Source organism: Mus musculus, chromosome 2, assembly GCF_000001635.26.
Source record: "Mus musculus strain C57BL/6J chromosome 2, GRCm38.p6 C57BL/6J".
NCBI lineage: Eukaryota > Metazoa > Chordata > Mammalia > Rodentia > Muridae > Mus > Mus musculus.
In genome coordinates, this window is record NC_000068.7 from 147,176,272 (window position 1) to 147,196,239 (window position 19,968).

Sequence of the window (19,968 nt, forward strand, 5' to 3'; positions counted from 1 at the left end):
CCTTCTCCTCCTTCTCCTTCTCCTTCTCCTTCTCCTTCTCCTTCTCCTCCTCCTCCTCCTCCTCCTCCTCCTCCTCCTCCTCCTCCTCCTCCTCCTCCTCCTCCTTCCTATGCAAGCAAATGGGAGATGTGCTGAGGAGGTTTCTGAAGGCAGTTGGGGGGGGGGGGGGAGAGGGAATCCAGGTGTGTGCAAATATGACCAAAACATATCAGATAGGTTAGACAATTGTTAAAGAATAAGTACAAAACTATTTTAAAACAACAACAACAACAACAACAACAAAAACACAAGAAAGTCTAAGGTGGATAAAGCAGATACATGGGCAGGGCTGATCTGCAGGACCTCCTGTGTACAGTTGATGAGAGAGGGGCAGGGCTGATCTGCAGGACCTCCTGTGTACAGTTGATGAGAGAGGGGCAGGGCTGATCTGCAGGACCTCCTGTGTACAGTTGATGAGGGAGCACGGGCAGCATGAAGACCAGGGGCTTTGGAGAAGAGAACGATTGCTCACTCTGCGGAGGCTGCAAGTCTGAGCACAAAGTCCCAGGAGGGTCAGTATCTCCCGAGGCCCTTCCTAAGCTTGCAGATAGTGTCGCCCCCTCCCCCCCGGGCCATGGGACCAGTCTTAACCAACTTACCTCATTAAAGTTTCTCTTTCCAGGGGCTGGAGATAGGGCATTAAGAAGCACTTGTTTCTCTTGCAGAGTACCCAGATTTGGTTCCCAGCATCCACATGGTGGATCACAAGCATCCTCAACTCCAGGTCCAGGGATATTTGAAGAACTCTTCTGATCTCTGTGGGCACCAGGCATGCACATGGTGTACAAACATACATACAGGTAAAATACTAAGAACTTGGAGGACTCTGGGACCTGTGTGTGGCTGCTAACAGGAACCTGGTAGGTGATTCCAAGCTAATTCTGCAGAGCAGGAGGGAACCTTTCTCCCCAGTCCCTCCCTGTCTTCACCAGAAATGGCATGGAATGCCTTCGAGGTGGGCCCTCTGCTCTTGGGGCTTTTTTCTGGGTTCGTGTGTGTTGGGAGTGTAACCTGTGAAACCCAGTCTCACATGTAAAGTGAATTGATTGCTCACACCAGACGAGGTGATGTAGGAGAGGAACCTGGGAGGTGCCTTCAAAAGTGGTAGATGGTGGTGACATCAGAGACCTGCCACTGTTTCTTAGCACTTTATGAAGAAAGGCTCTAAATTACCCCAGATAAAGAAAAACAGAAAGAAAGAGATCCCTCCTATGTCTTCCAATTGACTAACAAGTGTCAGGTTATTTTTTATTAGAATAAATTACATTTTCCTGGCACAGGAAACATTTTGAAGAGGTGGAAATATATGCTTCAATTGTGGTGGTGACAGTAACAGAGACAGTTGACATCCACAAGGCAGACGAAAGAAAAAGGTTGAATGCCATCAACCTTTTCATCACACTCCAAGGGACAAGCACCAAGCCAAAGAATTGTAATTCTTTCTTTGGCATTGTGGTCCTACTGTAAATGGACTTTACCCAGACATCCCTCAAATCCACAGATGACCAGATTGTGCTCCCAGGCCTGAGTCAGTCGCCCGACCTGAAATTGTTTTCTTATCCAATCGCTCCACCTTGCGGACACTATGGGCACCGCAGCTTCGATCCTGGCATCCATCCGTCGGTTTTGAAATGCTGGTTTAAGAAAGTAAAAAGATCAGTGTCTGGAGCGCCAAGGTGGACTGATTTCATGCTTGTTTGTTTTGTTTGGGTGTTTGAGGGGAGTTCAGGGGGGTTTAATGATTGAGGAGATGCTGAGGAAGATAATCTTCTGGGCTCCCAGTCTACTGCGATGCCCTCCAACTTCTTGGAAAGGCTGTGGGCAGAGATGGAAGGCATCCCGACTCGTGTATCTCTTTCATTTTGGATGCCCCACCCCACACCGCTGCCTCTGTGTAGTTTAGGAATTGGCACCGAGTTGGCATACTTTTATAGGATGGGGTGTTTCAGCCTCCCATTAACCGCCCCCAAGCGTCCACGCGGCGTGTCCCCCTGGTGGTAAAATCCCGCTACTGTATAGCATGCAGTGTCAAGGCAAAGGCTCTGACCAAGAAGCCTTTCTGGATTGTAAGCTGCACCACAACCTAACTGGATTTGAGGGTTGAATAGGATCACTTGGAGGCCATATTACATGCTGGCCAAAAGATGGTTTCTTCGTTCTAGTACCTCCCGCGAAAAGCGGGGAAGGTTGGACCGAAGTCAGAATTTCTCTAAACTCTCCATTACACTCATACTGAGCCACCTTCCCCTGCCGTCATCTAAAATGGTCCGAGACAGTTCGGGATCATGGGAATGGCGCCTGAGTGCTATAAATGGGAATTCCTAAGGGTCAGCACACTCCTGGCTCACGGAACCACTTTGCTGAGTCTGTGGGGGTAGGGACTTGCAAAGAGCAGCGCGGAAATGGAGGGACGGGAGGATTACAACCTAGGAAAAGCAGGATGCTCAATGGTGATGTCCCCTGAGGATGCCGGGTCACCCGGACACACTGTAAATAGAACAGCTGTTCCCATGGTCAGACACTAACTCTAGTTTTGAGCCTGATTGCCCGTGGTAGCAGGCAGACTGTGGGAGTAGCACTGCAATCCGGGTGTGTTTGTTTCAGGGACAGAGAGACTCGGTGGGTCGCTTAAAGAGAAAAGCGCTTGGGCGCCTCCTAGCGGCCACACACGAAAAATCCTAGTTTTCCTCACCCCACGTGGTTCTCGGAGCATTGGAAACGTTCGCTTGCAAGCCCTCCTTTCCGCACTTGCTCTGATGGCGGCGCTGAGACCTATTCACCTCTTTTAATAACGATGCCCTGGGAGGGAAAATATAGAGGCTTTTAAAATCCAGACTCCGTGTGTGTGTGTGTGTGTGTGTGTGTGTGTGTGTGTGTGTGTGTGTGTGTGTGTGTGTTGGGGTGTTGGTAAAAGCAATAAAACTCAGATCGCTTCCTTAGCGAGATAGCAGCAGCTATAATGCTCCAAGGGGATCAGGGTTTATTTGCAGATCCTGGATAAAAGATGATATATCGACGAGATTTAGAGTGTCACTGTGCCTGGCCTCTCGGGAAGTCACAAGTACATATTTCCTGAAATACCACCCAACACAATATCTAATCCAATGCCACTTAAGACAGGGAAGGGAATGCCAGCATCCCACAAGTTTGCACCCAGCTTCTAAGTTCGAAGTGGAGAGAAACCATCCCTCCCTGGAGAGGTCTAGGGCACCTTAACGTTTCTTGCCTGGCCCTTGTCTTCAGTCCAAGTGATCACTAAACGATGAGCCCTAATAAATACGTTTGAGAAATGTCCTTACTCTTGGCAAATATTGGATTAGCTTTTCAATGACCAGGCTCTTGAAAAGGCTGGAGAAATCCATGCCAGGTCTCAACTAAGCCCAACAGTCAATAGGTAAGGAAAATAAGTTATTTCCCTTGTGGGAACGGGGAGTACTGAGAAGGGAGTGTTCACTCTATGGAGTTATCTACATGATGGCATTTCAAAGCACTAAAGGGGACAGAATTTGAGGTAACCTGACATTTTCATCAATGTAGTGGTGCTTCTACTTTCTCTAGAGATACACATCCAATTTCTATTTTATTTTCACAACGCAGTTTATACACTTTTTTTGGTTAGAAAATATGTTGCTTATATGGGTGGTGTTTGTAGAGGTTGTACTCAGATCCAACTCAGACTGCTTAGGGAAGGCCGCACAGGGTGTGTTCTTTCTAAGTATTGCTCTCTGCAGGAGACACTGAGAACTAAGGAAGGAACCTCTTCAGGTGAAGGGTGAAGGCTGTGGGATAAGGTTCTGAACTGTTCTCGCCCCCCCCCACTAATGTCAGATGGCTACACCTCTGTAGTTCAAGTAAGGATGGACAACCCCCCCCCCCCCAGCTAGCTTTGGTAATCAAATGATTCTGCCTGGTGAAAGATGCCTTGGCTGCAGCTTAGCTGGGCTGAGCAGCCCCCTGGTTTCTTATCCTCTTGGGCCTTTCCAGAAGTATGTGGAGGTCCCTGTGACCATCAGTCTATTGGTGCATGAACATATATGGTTTGCATATACCCAGAGAAGTCCAGAAGCCCTAGAAAAGCCAGAGTACCAGCTAGTTCCTGAGCACCCCAGGCCTGGCTTCAGCATGGGGCACCCAACCAGAGCCTAGCTGTCATTTCAGATAGAGTGAGCACCAGGGTCCCAAACCAAACGGTGGTGTGTGTGTGTGTGTGTGTGTGTGTGTAGGGAGGGAGGGAGGGAGAGAGGGAGGGAGGGAGGGAGGGAGGGAGAGAGAGAGAGAGAGAGAGAGAGAGAGAGAGAGAGAGAGAGAGAGAGAGAGAGAGACTGACTCTGTGTCACGGGGCCTAGGCGGGGCAAGCGCCCTCTGAAGCCATCAAAGACAGGGTGGCTTTTTTCCCCCTCCTCCATCCTCCTCCCCAATAGATATAGCACGAATTTTTAATGCGTCTTCCTTTCACAGACAACAATACAGGGTTTGAAAGCCGGACACAATTTGGGTTTTGTGCGGGTCCCTCCTCGCGCTCCCTCGGCCCAGCTGGCCATATGGAATCCAGCATGGAGTCCGCGGATCACAAAGGGACCCAGTGACAGGCTCAACAAAACCCCAAGGAGACTTCTGCCTGACTCCGGGATTCACTGCCCGTGATAAGCGCGCTGAATGGTGCGGGTGGGGGGCTGGGGGGAGCTTCTCTCTCTTCCCCTCTCTGTCCCCTGCGATCCTTTCTCTGTCCCTTTTTAATATGCACGCCTCTAACATCTCCAGCTCCCAGCTTTCCCATTGTGCGGTTTTGTGCGGCCCTCTGTAGATTGGGCGAAGATAGACTGCCGAAGCGGACCCTGAGCGGGGTGCGCTCCCAGGGCGCTAGGGTTAGGGCCACACAGGGCTCCACGGGCGCTTTTATTGACTCCTTGGGGACCCGAGGACAGAGAAGGGCAGGCGCACGGCCCACCTCCGGGGACTCCTGAGAGGACATACTGAGAGTGCAGGCCTGTGGGCCTCAACTTGCCAGGTCCTGGAAACCTGCAAGTGTTTGGGCCTTAACACTCCCGTGAGGGTCTGAGAGCTCTTGTGAGTGTTTGTGGCAGAAAGCCTGGACCCTGAACACCCAACACTCACCCTTCCTGCGCTGCCCAACGGACCTCTGGACAACCACAGAGGCCCGGGGCTTAGGAGAAGTTGCACTTAGGATAGTGAGCAATTGGTTCCAGGGCAGGTTGGACATCTGCCTTTTGTATTGCACAGCAAACATAGGCAGTGAATTCTCCAGCTTTTACAAACAGCAAAACAAAACCCCACAGTTTCCAAGCTTGTGCGTAGAACAAAGGGAGACTTTTCAGTATTTAGGGAAAACTGTCCCCTTCCCAGGGCTGATGGGAAAGGACCTGTAGGGGGTGTATTAGAAAGACTCCCATTGCCCTCAGTGATGGGGTGTGTGTGCACAAGGCAGAATATAGTGTAATCACGGCCTTGCGTGTGTTGTCCCAATTTAGTCACAAGGATAATCATGTTTGCTTTAGATATTGAATTAAATCTGATCACCAACTGGATGGGAGAAAGAGAGAGGGGATCATCTAGAGTGACTCCCTTTGCCCAGCCGGCTGCCTCCTTACCTTCTAGCCTCACCTCAACGCTGGAGCTCTGGAGGACCACAGACACTAGATCCAAATAGACTGACTTTCAACCTCCTGGCATCTTAGAGTTTGCTGGGCTCTGACTCATGAAGTCACGGTGAGACAGAACAGAAAGGCGTGTGCCCGCTGAGATGCAGGACCATGTGTGCTCCAGGCTCAAGCGACAAAAGCTCAGTTCGCAGTGGAGGAAGGAAAGATTGCCACCTCAGTGGACGGTGTGCACATGCCTGTCCTCCTACCCGAGCCCTGGTGGCAGGAGTTCCACTCAACCCCAAGCTTGTACTTTCTAACCGTCCACCCAGAGCCATGACCAAGAAACCAAGAACTATCCAGCTCCATCGGATCGGGTTCCAGGCCAGAGGGATGGACAAGATGGGGCATCAGTAATGAGAAGACTGCATTGCCTAGGATCCCCAGTCGCTCTACTTCCCTGGCTCCTGGGACTAAAGAGGAATGACCAGTTTGGAGGAAGGCGCCAGATCTGGTTTGGTCACCCAGGGCTCAGCCAGTTTCTAGAGACAGGCAAAGCCTCAGAAACCTTAATGTTAGCTCTCCCGCCCTTCATCCCAGCGCTCAGGACTCGAAGAGGTCAACTAGGCCTCAACTTGGTACGCAGATATTGAGAAAGTGGTGCAAAGAGAAAGCCATCAGACTCAATCTCAGACCCCCCCCCCCCGTCCCCTTAGCCAGAGGTAAATTAAACTTAACAAAGTGATAGCCATCAAGTGTAGTGGTTTCAACAGCTTTTCAGGCTGAAGGAGCCACTCAGAGATTTGGGCGAGTGAGGGGGGCTTGCTTTCCTTGTTTGGCGCTACCCAAAGTCACTTTCCCTCCCCCTGTTGGGGATTCAGAGAGTGCACAGAAGCCGGAGAGCGCCAGGCCAACAAGGACTTTGGACCACTGGCTAGCAGGCTGAAGGCCAAGCTGCTCTGGTCCTGCGCGGAATCGTTTGGGTCAGCCCGCCTGAGGCCTATCCCGTGCACTCCTCCACTGTCTGGATAACCCCGCGGCCACTGCGCTGCGAGAGGAAACGCCAGAACTAGCCCAGAATACAGCCCTAGGCTCCAGATTTGAGGTTGACGCCCCTTCCAACTCGGCCCGGGAGGGAAAGTAACAAACTCAAGAACTGGGCTTGGTTTTGTGTTTGTTTGTTTTTTTAAACACAGGATTTTTATTAAAATTCTTATTTAAAAAAATCGAAAGCTTTCAGCGCCCGGCGCTCTTGGGGAAACCACGTGAAACTGCTGAGTTCCAAGCTCCGATGCTCAGGAGACGAAAAAGGGGGCCCGGGGGTGAGTTCCCTACACATATTTTCCTTTTTCATAGTTGAAAAATGTTTGCACTGAACAAATTAAAAATAAAAATAAAAATAAAAATAAAAACCCGCTGCAACTCAAACATAACCCACCGAAAACAAACGACAAAGAGAGGCAGGCCCGGTGGGGATACAGGCCCATCCAGAACGTCATTTGGCAACGATCACTAGCGATATTTACAACGAAGAGCGAAATTTGCCACCAGTTGTCAGAACGTGTACATGGCCATAAATATTTAGCATTTTCTTATAAAAAAAGAAATCCTCTATATTTTAAAGTGTTCTCCACTTGCTTTTAGAAGGCTGACAATATCGCTACTCACACAAACATAGTTTACAAAATTCACGAAAGCAGTGCGGGGGTGGGGTGGGGTGGGGGCCGGTTGGTCCTTTCTCTTTTCAAGTGACAACGTTAACGTTGGGATGGTTTGGTCCCCTCAGGGAGAGAGAGGCAAAGAAGCAAAGCTGCACAAACATTCTGTAAACACGGCTTAGAGTTCTATCCTCTCCAAAAGTTCAAAGGGGAGAGCGATGGGGCAGAGTCAATGGAATCTGCCACTCGGGGAGGCACAGGCAACCTCCCTGTGCCTCCTCAACTGAGTCGAAAGTCAGACTCGACTCTATAATAATAATTATAATAATAATAATAACAACCGTGGTAAGGATCGAGTCCTCCTCGCCACCGGCGCCGCTGGGGTGGGGCCAGGGCCTAAGGCCTCCAGTCTTGGAGGGGCGGCGCTCACCAAGTCCACTGCTGGGCCTGGACCAGGGGGTGTGCTGTCGGGTACTGGGGGGTGCTGGCCGAGCTGTACTGGGCGTTGTACTGCATGTGCTGCAGCGACTGCGCGCTGTAGGCGGAAAAGGGGATGCCTGCCTGGAAGGTGGCGGCTGCCAGGTCCTGGGCTTTGAGCGCGTGGCACGGTTTGCCGTCCCTGACCAAGACCGGCACTGCCACACGGCGCGGCGAGGGCAGAGGCGTCACCTCCATACCTTTCTCCGCCCGGGCACGTTTCATCTTGTAGCGATGGTTCTGGAACCAGATCTTGACCTGTGTCGGCGTGAGACGGATGAGGCTGGCCAGGTGCTCGCGCTCGGGCGCCGACAGGTACCGCTGCTGCCGGAAGCGCCGCTCCAGCTCGTAGGTCTGCGCTTTGGAGAAGAGCACTCGGCGCTTCCGCTTCTTGCCTGCGTCCCCCCCGCCGCCCTGGGTCTCCTTGTCATTGTCCGGTGACTCGTCAGCCGAGGGCTCTGGGGATTTGGAGCTCGAGTCTTGGGGGGGAGCGCTGGCCGCCAGCCCGTGCACTGGGTGGGGGGGGGGGGGGGAAGAGAAGCGCATCAGGCGGCTGGAGGCCAAGTGCCACCTGGGTCACCCGGAGTCCCAGGGCTCTTCCGTGGGCCCTTGGCCCACTGGACCAGCCCAGACCCGCTGCCTTTGCAGCAATCCCCGCCCGAGTAAGCCGTCGGGGTCTGCTAGGGTTCAGAGGAGAGTCTGCGCAGCGGGGGCTCTGAGGCATAAGTTTCTAGGGGTTCCCACTATTCAGGAGAATTTAGTGCGAAGCGCAGAGTGTGGACGGTCATTGAGGGTTAAGGGCTCTGGACCCCTTAAACAGTTTCCTCTTTGGAGAGACGTGGGCAGATTTTTAAAAGGAAAACCTCACAATCCCAGCATTGATGGGCTTGGCGGGGTAAACCAGGTTTGGGGGGCTTTCGCTTTTGCTTTCGGACTTTCTGGATGGACACCCACACCCGCCGCTGCACGCACCACATAGTTTTTCTCTTTCTTTCTTTCTTTCTTTCTTTCTTTCTTTCTTTCTTTCTTTCTTTCTTTCTTTCTTTCTTTCTTTCTTTCTTTCTTTCTTCCTTCCTTCCTTCCTTTCTTTCTTCCTTCCTTTCTTTCTTTCTTTCTTTCTTTCTTTCCTTCTTTCTTTCTTTCTTTCTTTCTTTCTTTCTTTCTTTCTTTCTTTCTTTCTTTCTTCTTTCTTTCTTTCTTTCTTTCTTTTTTCTTTCTCTCTCTCTCTCTCTCTCTCTCTCTCTCTCTCTCTCTCTCTCTCTCTCTCTCTCTTTCTTTCTTTTTTTTTTACAATCATGCAGGGGCAGGGATGAGCTATTATACCCCAAGCCTCCTCCACCCTCTACTGCTAGCCGGACCCTGACCAGGGATCCCTGCTCCAGAGAGCAAAGCCAAGTCCTCTGGGCCATCTGAGTCCAGGGTACTCCGGCCAGAGCCATAAGTCCGGTTGACATCTCTAGCCAGCTTTTAGAAAGCGTCTCTCTTGTCTTTTGCTTTAATTTCTCCCGTAGAAAATATATGGCATCAGAGACTGGGAAGGGATGTCTACCGAGGAGGGAAAAGGGCATACTAAGCAAATGTTTCAAAATCTAGGGATCCGGGATGGGACTTGGACATTAAATGGCTTCTTCCCCAAAACTCCCAGCGTCCACCCGGGTTACTGCCTCAGCAATGGAGGCAGCCACAGCCGTTGCGGCCAAGTTTCGCTACTTACGGGAGTATTGGAGGCCCTCGGTGCTGGCCAGCCAGCGAGTGTAGGGGTTGTCGCTGCTGTCGTAGAAAGGGCTCTTAAGGGGCAGGCTCTGCACAGCGTCCAGGGCGCCCTGCCCCAGCGGCCCGGCCCTCTTGGCGGGCTCCGGCCCTTCGCTCTCCTCCTCTGGCCCTTCGGCCACCGAGCCGTCTTCATCGTTGGTGTCCGGAAGGTCCAAGATGTCCTTGACTGAAAACCCCGTCTTTGTGTTGGTCAGCGACATGGTTCCGGACCCCGCAATTTATGCCACAAAGTTGTAGCCTCACTTGGTCAATTCGTGGCTCTCCCCAGCCCCAGCGGGCGGGGGAGGGGGGTTTAAGGAAAGGAATGGGGGGAGGGATGGGGGATGGGTTTTAATTATTGGGATAATTATTATTTAAAATGAGAGGACACTGTGGGGGGAAAAGGGAAAGGGGAAAAAAAATAAAGCCCACCCGGTGCCTCTCTCTTCTCGGAAAGCACGCAGAAATGTAGGCTGTGACTGGGGGCCTGCGCGCCCAGCGCCGCGCGGCCTCAGTTTGTAACTCCAGGAGAGGTGCCAAGGTGCCGTCAGCTCCGGCTCCGGCGGCCGCTCCGCGCGCGGTGGCGGCTGGTGGCGAGGAAAAAATGGGCCATTGCCTGAGCGATCAGTCCATATAAGGCTGGGCTCCACTCACGAACCTGGGGAGGGGGGAGGGGGAGAAAAAGGGAGGGAGGAAAAGAGGGAGGGGGTCGAGGGAGCGAGAGAGGGGTGAAAAAAAGGGGGGAAGAGACATTAAAACCGCAAAGGTTGGCCACGTGTGGGCGGGTCTTGGGAGTCAAGTGGATGAAGACAGTATTTGCAGATGTGAAATTGTGGGTTTTGGGGAGCTCTGCGCTCCCAGCCAACAGCCCTCTAGAGCAAGATGAGAGGTGTAACGTGTCAATTAATTGCAAAGATGGGGAGAGCTTTTTTTCTCCCTCAGTATTTACATACAAAGGACCACCGCGTCGCTCTCGAGTCCACACACTTGAAAAGAGCCGTTTTAACAAATTGCATCTTAAGGGGGGGGGGTTTGGGGTGAGAAAGAAAACAAAACAGAAAGGAGGGGGCAAAGAATCCTTTTTAACATTCACAGGTTTCTACCTCTCCACGCCCCGTGCACAAGCCCCCTCCTTCAGCCCCCCAACTAGCCAGAAAATTAGCGATTTGTGGTGCCTTTGGAAAAGGGGGAGGGGGTGAAGGCTGAGCCGCTGAAATCTCTCCTTCCCATCGCTGGTGGTTCCCTAAACAAGATCCAGTTCAAATGGCAAGAGCCCAACTTCTGTAAGCCTCCTAGGTCAATATTTTGGTTGAAGCTTAAGGATGAGTACTAGAAATGACAAGTCAAGTAATTGATTCTAGTTAACCGCGAAAGAGCTGGAAACCCAGGAGAGGAATAGGCTTGGACATGCCAGAGCTACCACTGAGGACCACCCCCCTCCGGCCGCCTTTTATTTGCTAAAGACTCATTTACCTCCCCCCCCCCCCCAGCCCCCAGTTTCCTAGCGGAGGAAGAGGACTGGCCCTCCACTTTCTGCTCTGCGGGCGGTCTAGAGAAGGGAGGGGCGGGAGCCTGCGGCTCTAGCAGTGGCAGGGTTCGGACCTGCGCCCTAGCGCCTGTGGCCTCAGCTTATTTCCAGCTGGCGAAGGGAAGAGCCTGGGTACCCTGCTACCTTTTTACTATCCTAGCCTCCCAGGCCCTCTACCCTCCCAACCTCCAGCTAAAGGTGGAGCGGCGGGAAGAAAGAGAGGTGGTATTGTGTGTGTGTGTGTGTGTGTGTGTGTGTGTGTGTGCGTGCGCGCGCGCGCCTCCGATCCGGGTGAAGACCCAGAAATCCACGGAGACGAGGTCGAAGGTCTAGTGGATGTTGCTGCGTTGTCTTTATGTTTGCTTCTTACGTTTTAGTTTCTCCAGTTTTTTTCTCCTCGGGGAGTGCGCTGGAAGGGCGTGCTCCAGGCTTCCAGTTGGCTTTAGGTTAGTGTGAACTTTCCAACAACCTCTTTCAAACCTGGGAACTGAACTTCTCTAAACCGGAAGGAAAACGCTGTATCTTATATACCCTTCATTCTATTTCAATTTAGGAGGTACGAGGCTGCAAGTTTGCTACATACCACTTGTTCGCCCCACTTAACATCAGGAGTGGGCTTAGCCTGGGGTGGGGGGAGGCGGGGGTAGAGAAGAACAGACTTGGTTCTATTCATTTTTCCCTCTAACTGTCCTTGTTTGGGTTGCCTTAGTCCAGGCGAAGCAGAACGCTCAGGCATCGAGTCCTCCAAGCTCACAGCTGCTTGGGCCGCGGCGGCGCCCCCACCACCCCCGGGTTTCTAGAGCCTTGTGACAGCGCCTCACTCCGAGCTGCTCAGCGGCTTTCTGCAACTCTCTCTGCCTCGCCCCCAGTATGTGACGTGGGTGACAATGGCCCAGGTTGGAGCGAGCCCCACGTCGGCGCGTCCTGGGTGGTCGGACCCGGGCAAACACAAATACAAACCGATTGCTAAGCTGCGGACAATGAGGGAAATGTAGACAAATGTCCCGCTCCTGTTGGAAGCCTTTGTCCAGGCCCGGTTTTTGCATTTATTTCAGTGGCGAAATAATACATGATTGACGCTCTCTTTCAATGTGTCCTAACTGTTTGGAATAAATCTAAGGTTGTCCCTAGTTGTCATGGCATTCAACCCTTTTCAATGGACTATCTCTTCATTCATTTCTGAATCCGTCCACAATATTAAGGAAACCCCTTCATGTCGACGTTCCCCATTCCTCTTTCTCCTGCTTTTCTTTTCTCCTTTCTTCCTCCCTTTTCCCCTTGCAAGAATTAGTATCTGGTTTGAAACGTGTTCCTCAGACTCATTACTTTCTCTGTCTTCCCCCCTTCTGTTTTTCCAGCTTCTTTCTCAGCGTTAGAGCCTGTTGCCTCTCCCTCCCTCTTTTCAGGCTGGGGCTCTCTGCCCGGCAGGGTGGGAGGGGGGAAAGTCAGCTTTCCAGAAGTGTGTGTGTGTGTGTGTGGGGGGACCCAATTTGGATCCAGGGGCAGGATGGGCTTGCTACACCATTGTTACTCGGTGGCTAAATAAATACTGGGGAGAAATAGTTTCTCAACTCAAGCATTGCAAGGAAAAAATTCTTCCTTTGTCCCCCCTCCTTCTCTGTTTTAGAGGAAGGGACTTCTTTGAGGATCAGGGGAGCCTCTATGGGGGGTGGGATGTGTGGCCAGAGCACTGCTTGGTTGGACCAGGCCAGTTCTTGAAATGCGTGGAAAAGGGGTCGCTTGTTACCAGTCTCAGAGTCACCTTTAAGTCTTTGATGTGGGTGTTCCTCTGGGAGCCACCTAGACCCTGTCCATTTCCTTGTTAGACTACCTAGCACTCTTTGCCAACTTTACTCTCTGGCTTTTCCTAGGCGTAGTGGGCCTTTCTTCTTAGAAGCAGTCAGTGGCTATTGACCATGCTCCCTTCCCAGCAAAGTGCACCAGAGAATTGTTTGTTTTCCTCAGGGAATTCTGGGAATTAATGGTGGGGAGGGAGTGCTTGCTTGGGTGCTTTGGGACAGACGCCCCTCCACCCCAGTTCACTGAGGTAGCACAAGTTTACGGAGGCCGGGGCTGTCAGAATACCGACTCCTGGGTCTCAACTAAAGCGACCAGAAGGCAGCTCAGCCCACAGGCTCTTTTTCTGCATTGCCCGAGGACCCATCCTTCCCCTGCGGACTCAGGAAGCCACCTGGCGCTTGCCCAGCTCCACCCTCACCTCTTAAGCCAGCTTTGAAGGTCTGGGGGCACTGGGCAGCTAGACTAGGAGGGCAAGAGAAACTCGGGCCTTGCCTTCAGCTGCGAAGCAAAACGTGCTCATTCGGTCTTTTCCTTGGGGATCCGGAGAGTTCTGTTCGTCACCCTTCCGTGGCCCCTGGGGTTTCCACGTCTGCTTCCAAAGCGTTAAAATTTGCAATTGAAAAGACATAGGAAACCCGCTGGGATGCTCGTAATTGAGGGGGAGAAACCGGGCTTGTTAGAAGATCATAAAATGCAAGTCCCTCAGGGGTAGCTGGCAGACGTGGGAAGGCCTGTACAGGCACAGCTGGAGATAGGGGACTAGTCTCCCGCCTAGACAGAGCTCCAGCGTCCTCCAGACTTCGCGGGCTGAGCTTGGGGTCAAAAGAATGGACGGGTTAGAGGCAAAGGAATTTCTAACCAAATTTAACAAGCAGTTGTATTCTAAGGACACCCAAAAGGCCTCCCAGAGAGAGTCACAGCTGGGCCTTTGGACCATCTTCATGGCGGAAATCCTACATTTCCAGCAGGATGAGAGGACCCAGTCGCGTGCCCCTTCCCTCTTAGAAGAGTCTGGTATCAATGTCTCGCCGCCATACTGATTCTGCCAATTCAGGATATGCGAGTGTCTGCTTGTGCTGGCACCGGTTTCAAGTCTGCGAGGACCTGCGCTAGTCTTGTCCACGCAGAATTCTTTAGTAAGCTTTATCCAAGCTCTGAGTTGAGGCCAGGAGAAGACTTGGCATTCTGAGTGTCGCCAAGTTTGTGTTTGGGCTCAGTTGCAGTAGTGGTTGGTCGGCCCTCGGAGTCTCGCTCTAGTGCGCCTTTCCCTGATGTTGCAAACTTAGGGAGTTGAAGTGGGCACTAAAGTTCTACACCGAGTTACCCTGGGCTAGAGAGAGACCTGTTTGGCACTTCTCCTGGGTCAACCTGACATCCGGAGCCCTGCTCCTGCAGCACCCTTGGGCTTTATCTTCAGGATCTCATTCTCCCAACCCTTAGAAGAGGCGCGGTGAGTTACCAGCGGGCGACAAGAGGAAGGCCCCCCCTTTCCCTGGAAGCTACAGAAGAACCTTCTTTGGGATGTTTGGGGACGCAGAGGCCTCGTGGGTGAGGGCTCACCCGACTTCTGTTGCTGAGCCCTGGAGCAGACTGAAGCACCCGCTCAGGGGGCTGGAGAGCACGGCCGCCCAGCTGAACAATCACTGGAGGCCCAGAAGGGGAGAGAATGTACACAGGCTAAGTGGCCCCACTCCAGGACAAGTGGCCCTCTAAGTCGGCCGGTGTTTACCTGTTTACTTTCCAGGTAGCTCAAACACGAGCGCCCTTTTCGGTGCTCAGGAGCAAGGGGCCACCTACCTGCGACCTGCTTTCAGGGCCTCTCACTTTTCCGCTCGGTGGCTTTACGCCCCCTGTTGGGGAGGGGCTGAGTTCTAAACTCCAGCAGACACGCTAAGGAAGAATGGTAGTTTGAAAAAGTCCAAAGAGGCTTTGGCACTTTCCTTCTTTTGGCACGAGCCTCCGTGTACCTGTGGATCAAACAGCCGTCCTTGCGTGGCGTTCTACCCCTACTCTCCCATCTCGGCTGGTTGGCCTCTTGGGACTTTTGAGTTCACATCCCCCTCAGCTGGTGAACGTTTGCTGGGTAGGTGCATTCTCCAGAGGAAGGAAAGACAGATGAAGTCTTAGGGGCGGGGATGAGGGTGAGGAATCTTGAGCGTAGGGTCCAAAGGGAGCAGGCGACCTTGAAGAGCCCAAAGCTTCAGCTATCCTCGGGCACCCCTCATCCTCCACACCTACAAAGCATTTCCAATCATGAAAAATACAAGGTCTCTTCCCTTTATCTGGAACACTATTTGTTTGACTTCATTTCTTTTATTATTTTCTTCCTTTCTTTTTCTTCTTCTTTTCCTCTTCCTTCCTTCTTTTCTTTCTGGAATAAAAGGGGCTGAAAAGAACTCCCCTTGCTGGTAGAGTATGTGGCTGAGCTCTCAGGCCCTGCACACCCCATCTCAGATAACAACCTTCAAGTGGATTAGTTTATTGTCTGGTTAGTGCTAAGGTGCAAGCGTTTGTCTTCTTTCACTCCCGAAACAAAGCGGCGCACCTTCCTGTTCCAGCGAAGATTAACAGCGTCCACACAAAGGTTTTGTCGGAGGAGAAAGGTTTATTTTATCTCTGGTTGGAGGCAGAGAGTGGTATGCACTCTAAATAGACGGGCATGGAAAATGGCTCCCATCCTTATTCCTGTGAGTGGTCATAAAGATCACTTTTTTTTAAAAGGCATCCTCAAAAACAGGCCCCAAGGAGGTTTTTTGGCAAGAGCTGGGGTTGCAAGAGGTTGGGGTATCAGCTCTGCCATCCCACGTGAAAGAAATTCTGACACTGTGGCCCAGGAGTACCACTCAGCTCCCTTCCAAACCCAGAAAATGAAGTTGGGAGTGTGTGTGTATGTGTGTGTGTGTGGGGGGGGGGTTGTGGAAAGTCAGCTCTAGCTTCAGTTGGTTGGCATGTACCTTTGCCCCTGGGGCAAGTGCACTGATAGAGGCTGTGTGAATGCTGCAGGGAGGCCAGACATCTAGCAGGGAAGAACCTGACCTCACCAGTCATATAGAGCAGATGGGCCAGTCATGGAGGCTGGCTGGATGAAAACAGTCTACTGTGGGTTCAAGCTTAAGGTGAGTTTTTCTCTCCTTCCTTCCTTCCTTCCTTCCTTCCTTCCTTCCTTCCTTCCTTCCTTCCTTCCTTCCTTCCTTCCTTCCTCCCTCCCTCCCTCCCTCCCTCCCTTCTTCCCTCCTTTCTCCCCTCCCTCCCTCCCTCCCTCCCTCCCTCCCGCCCTCCCTCCCGCCCGCCTGCCCGTCTGTCTGTCTGTCTGTCTGTCTGTCTGTCTGTCTGTCTGTCTTTGGCACATACCATGGCATTAATTCTTTAAAAGCAGGAAAGGTAGGATGAAAGGTACTAACCAGATGAGTACCCTATGTCGTCAAAAAGGTGGGGTCAATAAGTTTTCCAAGCCCAGGAATTGAGCTCCAATTATGTTGGCAGATAACCAGTGAAAAATGATCAGACCTAGTCATGAGACCTACAGCCTGGGGTCCCCAAGCAGGTAAATGTGGTTGCAGGAGAAAGATAGTTAAGAGATGCAATCCTCCCTTTCTTTTTCGAGGCAAAATATATAACACTTTACCAATTATCTGCCCCCACCAAAGGGAGTGTTTCCCTAAGATGTAAATTGTCATAGAAATTGGGATTTCTTGTATTAATCAGCCTTATTGTGTGGGCATAAGACCCCGAGGGTATATGTTAGGACTTTGATAAATGCACTTTAATGAGATCTTTGAAAATGCATCCAATAAACTAAGAGGCGAGAAAAGCCGTTTAACTTTCATGGATGTTAAATTGAACACGAAATGTGGCTGCGGGCAGACTACAAAATGGAACGGGCCTCCCTCCAATATTTTCTTTAAAAACGTAGCTTTAAGCCCCCCTCGGGCCAAAGGAGCCTTGTTCCAGCCAATCCATTATCATCGCTTATTGGGAAACCAAAGGACACGTCCCCGCGGGCGAATCCCTTTCCTTTATTCCTTAGCACAGCTCTAATGATTAAATATGGCACAATGAGATTACGCATCATCACTGTTGCCTTCAGGAACGTTCTTCCAGCCAAACCCGACCTTCCCTTGATAAAGGCGATTCCAATGCGGGAGATTCGGGTTTCTCAGGGATGCAAGGCGCTGAGAGCACTTTCTAATCTGAATTTACTCCTTAACACGTGACAGAATCATTACCACAGACTTTGGGAGCCAAGCTGCTTCTCCTAACCCGTTAGCATTCAGCACTTCAAGACAGACCAGGCGGGCTGATGGGCAACGCAGTCACCCGTGCGAGAGGAAGGCAAGCTCTCAGTCGGAGCTAAGTGCAGGCAAAGACAGACACACACCCGCGGGGGCCTCCCGCACAGAGCACTGAATAGGGACGTCTGAGTCTCTGTCTTATCCCTCCAACCTGGCACCAAAGGTTTTTCAGGAAGCAACGTCCCCTCTCCATACCAAATTCCAAGTGCCACCAAAGTGGAGAAGTAGCGAGAGGCATAGAAAGGCCTGTTTGTGAGTCTGCGAGCTGGGGAGGGGAGGGTATGATAGGATCAGTGGAGGGGTCTTCCAGAAGACACCCTGACTTTAACAGGGCCCACCAAGGTTCATTTCTGATCCTCTGGCGATCTCTACTGTCACAAATGAGAACTGTCCAGAGCCCGGTGAGGCCCAGGAGACACTAATGTTTCAAGCAGCAGGTTTTCGTCGCCTCCCCGAAGATCACCGTCTACGACTCCAGCCCCCAGCCCTGTGGGTCCTTGAGTCTGATTCCCGCCGCTCACCCTCCAGCTCCTTACGGCTCCCGGAGCCACTCGCGTGCCAGTTCCGCCCCAGAAGGAACCTTCCTTTCTCATTAGGCGCCATCTCCAAATTCCTTGGTATTCTGGCCTCTGCTTACCAAGCTGAATCGTGAGTCACCAGCGGCGCGCACCAGGAGACTCACCCCTCAAAGGTGGGGGCCGCGGCGCGTCCTTCCTCACTGCAGCCAGCAAAGTCGAAGAGCCCCGGGGGCGGGGGCGGTGGGGAGGAGGCTGACAAGGCGCTGGACGCGCCCGTTCCGCCTCCCACTCCCCGCGCTGCGGGGACAGCTCCGCGGCGTTTCAACACCCGCCTTTATCTAGTCCTCCACCTCCCGGGACGCCCCCTCCCGCTGCGCCCTTCCCCCTGCCGCAGGCCTCCCGGGCGGGGCTCGAGGGTCAGCAGGGCTCGACGTGGGCGGTGGTGGCAGTGGGCGCCGCTCCTGCCCACGGAGCTGGTGGGGGGGGGGAACTCCAGCAGGGGCCCAGCTACCCCCCCCCCCCCAGCCCCCAAGGCAGCCCCACGTGCTGTCAGGTGTGGCTGCGGGAACACCTGGAGTCTGTGGCAGGTAAAACTTTTCTCAACGACAAATGCGACCAGAGGGAGGAGGCTGTCCCTTCTCGAGGCCTCCTTCCCCTGGTGACCAGCCAAGTCCTTGGAGGGCTTAAGATGCCTGGATCTGCCCACCTGCTGCTTCCCGACTCCGTGACTCTGGGACAGAGTCCATCTAGAGATGGACGAGAGGGTCGCCGAGCTGTTCAGAGGCTTGGTCCTCTAGGCGTAGCGAGGTCCCTGCCCGGGATGTGGTCGCATCCCAGCGGTAGCAAAGACCGACCCCAGCGCCGGTCAGCCCCAGGAGAACAGACAGTGTGTCCTGGCAGTGGGAGGGCGGGAGAGCTCTGGGCTCCCGGCTCCTTCTGCAGCCCGGTGGCCGCTAGACCGCAGCTGCGGGCGCCCCGTGAGCAAGCATGCATGCAGGACGTGCGCGAACAGGAGGCTCACCTGGAGTGCGGCGGCGCGGTTCCGCCTCGGCTAGCTTGCTGTTCCGGGCCTCGGGTACTCCGGCCTGCCGCTGGGGAGCCCGGGTTGTGGCGCTGCGGGCGAGCGCCCTCCTCCCAGCTTCGGACTGGGGCTCCAGCCGCGCTCACTCGCCCGCTCCCGGCCCCGCGGCAGCCGCAGCCTCCGCGGAGGGGCCGCTCCCCCGCGCAGCGCTCTGTTTGTTTTTCTAGCCCGACTGACGTGAGTCAAAATATTGGCCATATGTTCAGCGGTAATAAATTGGGTATGAGCGCAAACACACTTGGGCTTCGATGGCTCTTTCAGCTGCCACATGGCCGGCTTGAGAGGGAGGGGGTTTCCACCTTCCACCCTGTCGTGGCCCCTTCTCCCCCAATCCGAGGTGGGATTTCTCCGTGGCGTCCCTCTGAGCTGGAGACCAGGGCCCACAGTCTTCCTTGCACTCGACCCCCCTCCTCTGTGCCCATCAGTGCCCGGCGCGGTGTAGCTCCTGGCGAGCCCTGGCTGCTGGTTAACAAGGTCGCCATCTATAAATTGCTTGGTCGCTAAGACGCCATAAAACCAAAGGGCCAGATGTGGCACGTTATTTATGTGTGAAAGCGCATTTACTCTAGATATGCGAGTCCAAGGCAGATAGCACTTCGTAGGAGGTCACAGACCTCTGGGCCTCTGCTTCAGTCTCCTCCCCTGGTGCACTACCCAGCCTAGATTGAGGGGTGTAAGTCTTCCCGGGAAAGGTGTTCAGCTCTCTGCAGCCCAGGAAGTATTTGTGCCAAGGTGCCACCTGTGCAGGATTAGTCAACCTCACTCCCCACCCCTCTTCAGACCCCGCTTCTGTTTCCTCTCTCTTGTCCCCTTCCCCATCCCTCAAGTCTGGGAGGCTCTTTTCTTTTCTTTTCTTTTCTTTTCTTTTCTTTTCTTTTCTTTTCTTTTCTTTTCTTTTCTTTTCTTTTCTTTTCTTTTCTTTTCTTTTCTTTTCTTTTCTTTTCTTTTCTTTTCTTTTCTTTTCTTTTCTTCTTCTCTTCTCTTCTCTTCTCTTCTCTTCTCTTCTCTTCTCTTCTCTTCTCTTCTCTTCTCTTCTCTTCTCTTCTCTTCTCTTCTCTTCTCTTCTCTTCTCTTCTTCTTCTTCTTCTTCTTCTCTCTCTCTCTCTCTCTCTCTCTCTCTCTCTCTCTCTCTCTCTCTCTCTCTCTCTTTCTTCCAGAAAGTCCATGACACTAAGTCTGATCCAGGAAACCTGGGTTTGCTCTCTCTCACCTAGGTGGAGTAA

The 19,968-nt window shown here is 52.7% G+C and overlaps 1 protein-coding gene and 2 long non-coding RNA genes across 9 annotated transcripts in view, besides 2 other annotated features; 2 read left to right on the plus strand and 1 right to left on the minus strand.

Annotated features, from left to right (window-relative positions):
• Positions 1 to 213: 213 nt before the first annotated feature.
• Positions 214 to 19,163, minus strand: Nkx2-2 (NK2 homeobox 2). Of its 7 annotated transcripts, XM_030248255.1 has the most exons (6): positions 17,784 to 17,999; positions 9,489 to 10,184; positions 2,732 to 8,286; positions 1,582 to 1,673; positions 639 to 795; positions 214 to 529 (listed from the first exon to the last, which is right to left on the minus strand). In XM_030248255.1, exons 2-3 carry the CDS (start codon positions 9,745 to 9,747, stop codon positions 7,724 to 7,726), a joined length of 822 nt encoding a protein of 273 aa, XP_030104115.1. In that variant the 5' UTR covers positions 9,748 to 10,184; positions 17,784 to 17,999; the 3' UTR covers positions 214 to 529; positions 639 to 795; positions 1,582 to 1,673; positions 2,732 to 7,723. The 7 variants fall into 7 exon arrangements, with proteins under 7 accessions (XP_030104115.1, XP_006498963.1, XP_011237651.1 ...); XM_006498900.4 differs by lacking the exon at positions 17,784 to 17,999 and adding an exon at positions 18,686 to 19,163 and having other exon boundaries at positions 639 to 1,673; XM_011239349.3 differs by having other exon boundaries at positions 639 to 1,673; positions 17,829 to 18,273.
• The window catches only part of Nkx2-2os (NK2 homeobox 2, opposite strand), a 147,599-nt gene continuing 135,442 nt past the window's right edge, over positions 7,812 to 19,968 (plus strand). The window contains exon 1 of the long non-coding RNA NR_030769.3: positions 7,812 to 8,089. This is a non-coding gene — a long non-coding RNA (NK2 homeobox 2, opposite strand). The remainder of the gene's footprint in view (positions 8,090 to 19,968) is intronic.
• 6430503K07Rik (RIKEN cDNA 6430503K07 gene) lies at positions 11,153 to 12,211 on the plus strand. Its single transcript, NR_108091.1, has 3 exons — positions 11,153 to 11,186; positions 11,432 to 11,500; positions 11,764 to 12,211. It is a non-coding gene; the product is annotated as an RIKEN cDNA 6430503K07 gene (long non-coding RNA).
• Positions 11,844 to 12,082: an enhancer, noted in NCBI's record as "Nkx2.2 Hh enhancer based on Gli1 ChIP, peak 1". NCBI's record gives its function as "Hh enhancer in ventral brain and spinal cord" and the evidence as "EXISTENCE:transgenic organism evidence [ECO:0001131][PMID:17442700]".
• Positions 11,977 to 11,988: a protein binding site, noted in NCBI's record as "Nkx2.2 peak 1 Gli motif". NCBI's record gives its function as "necessary for neural enhancer activity" and the evidence as "EXISTENCE:chromatin immunoprecipitation evidence [ECO:0000226][PMID:17442700]".

Bases quoted from the DNA above. Each gene is read 5' to 3' on its own strand.
- Nkx2-2 (XM_006498900.4), bottom strand. From the start codon at position 9,747: ATGTCGCTGACCAACACAAAGACGGGGTTTTCAGTCAAGGACATCTTG. The intron at 8,287-9,488 runs GTAAGTAGCGAA...CCCCCCACCCAG, and splicing joins CGAGGGCCTCCAATACTCCC to TGCACGGGCTGGCGGCCAGC.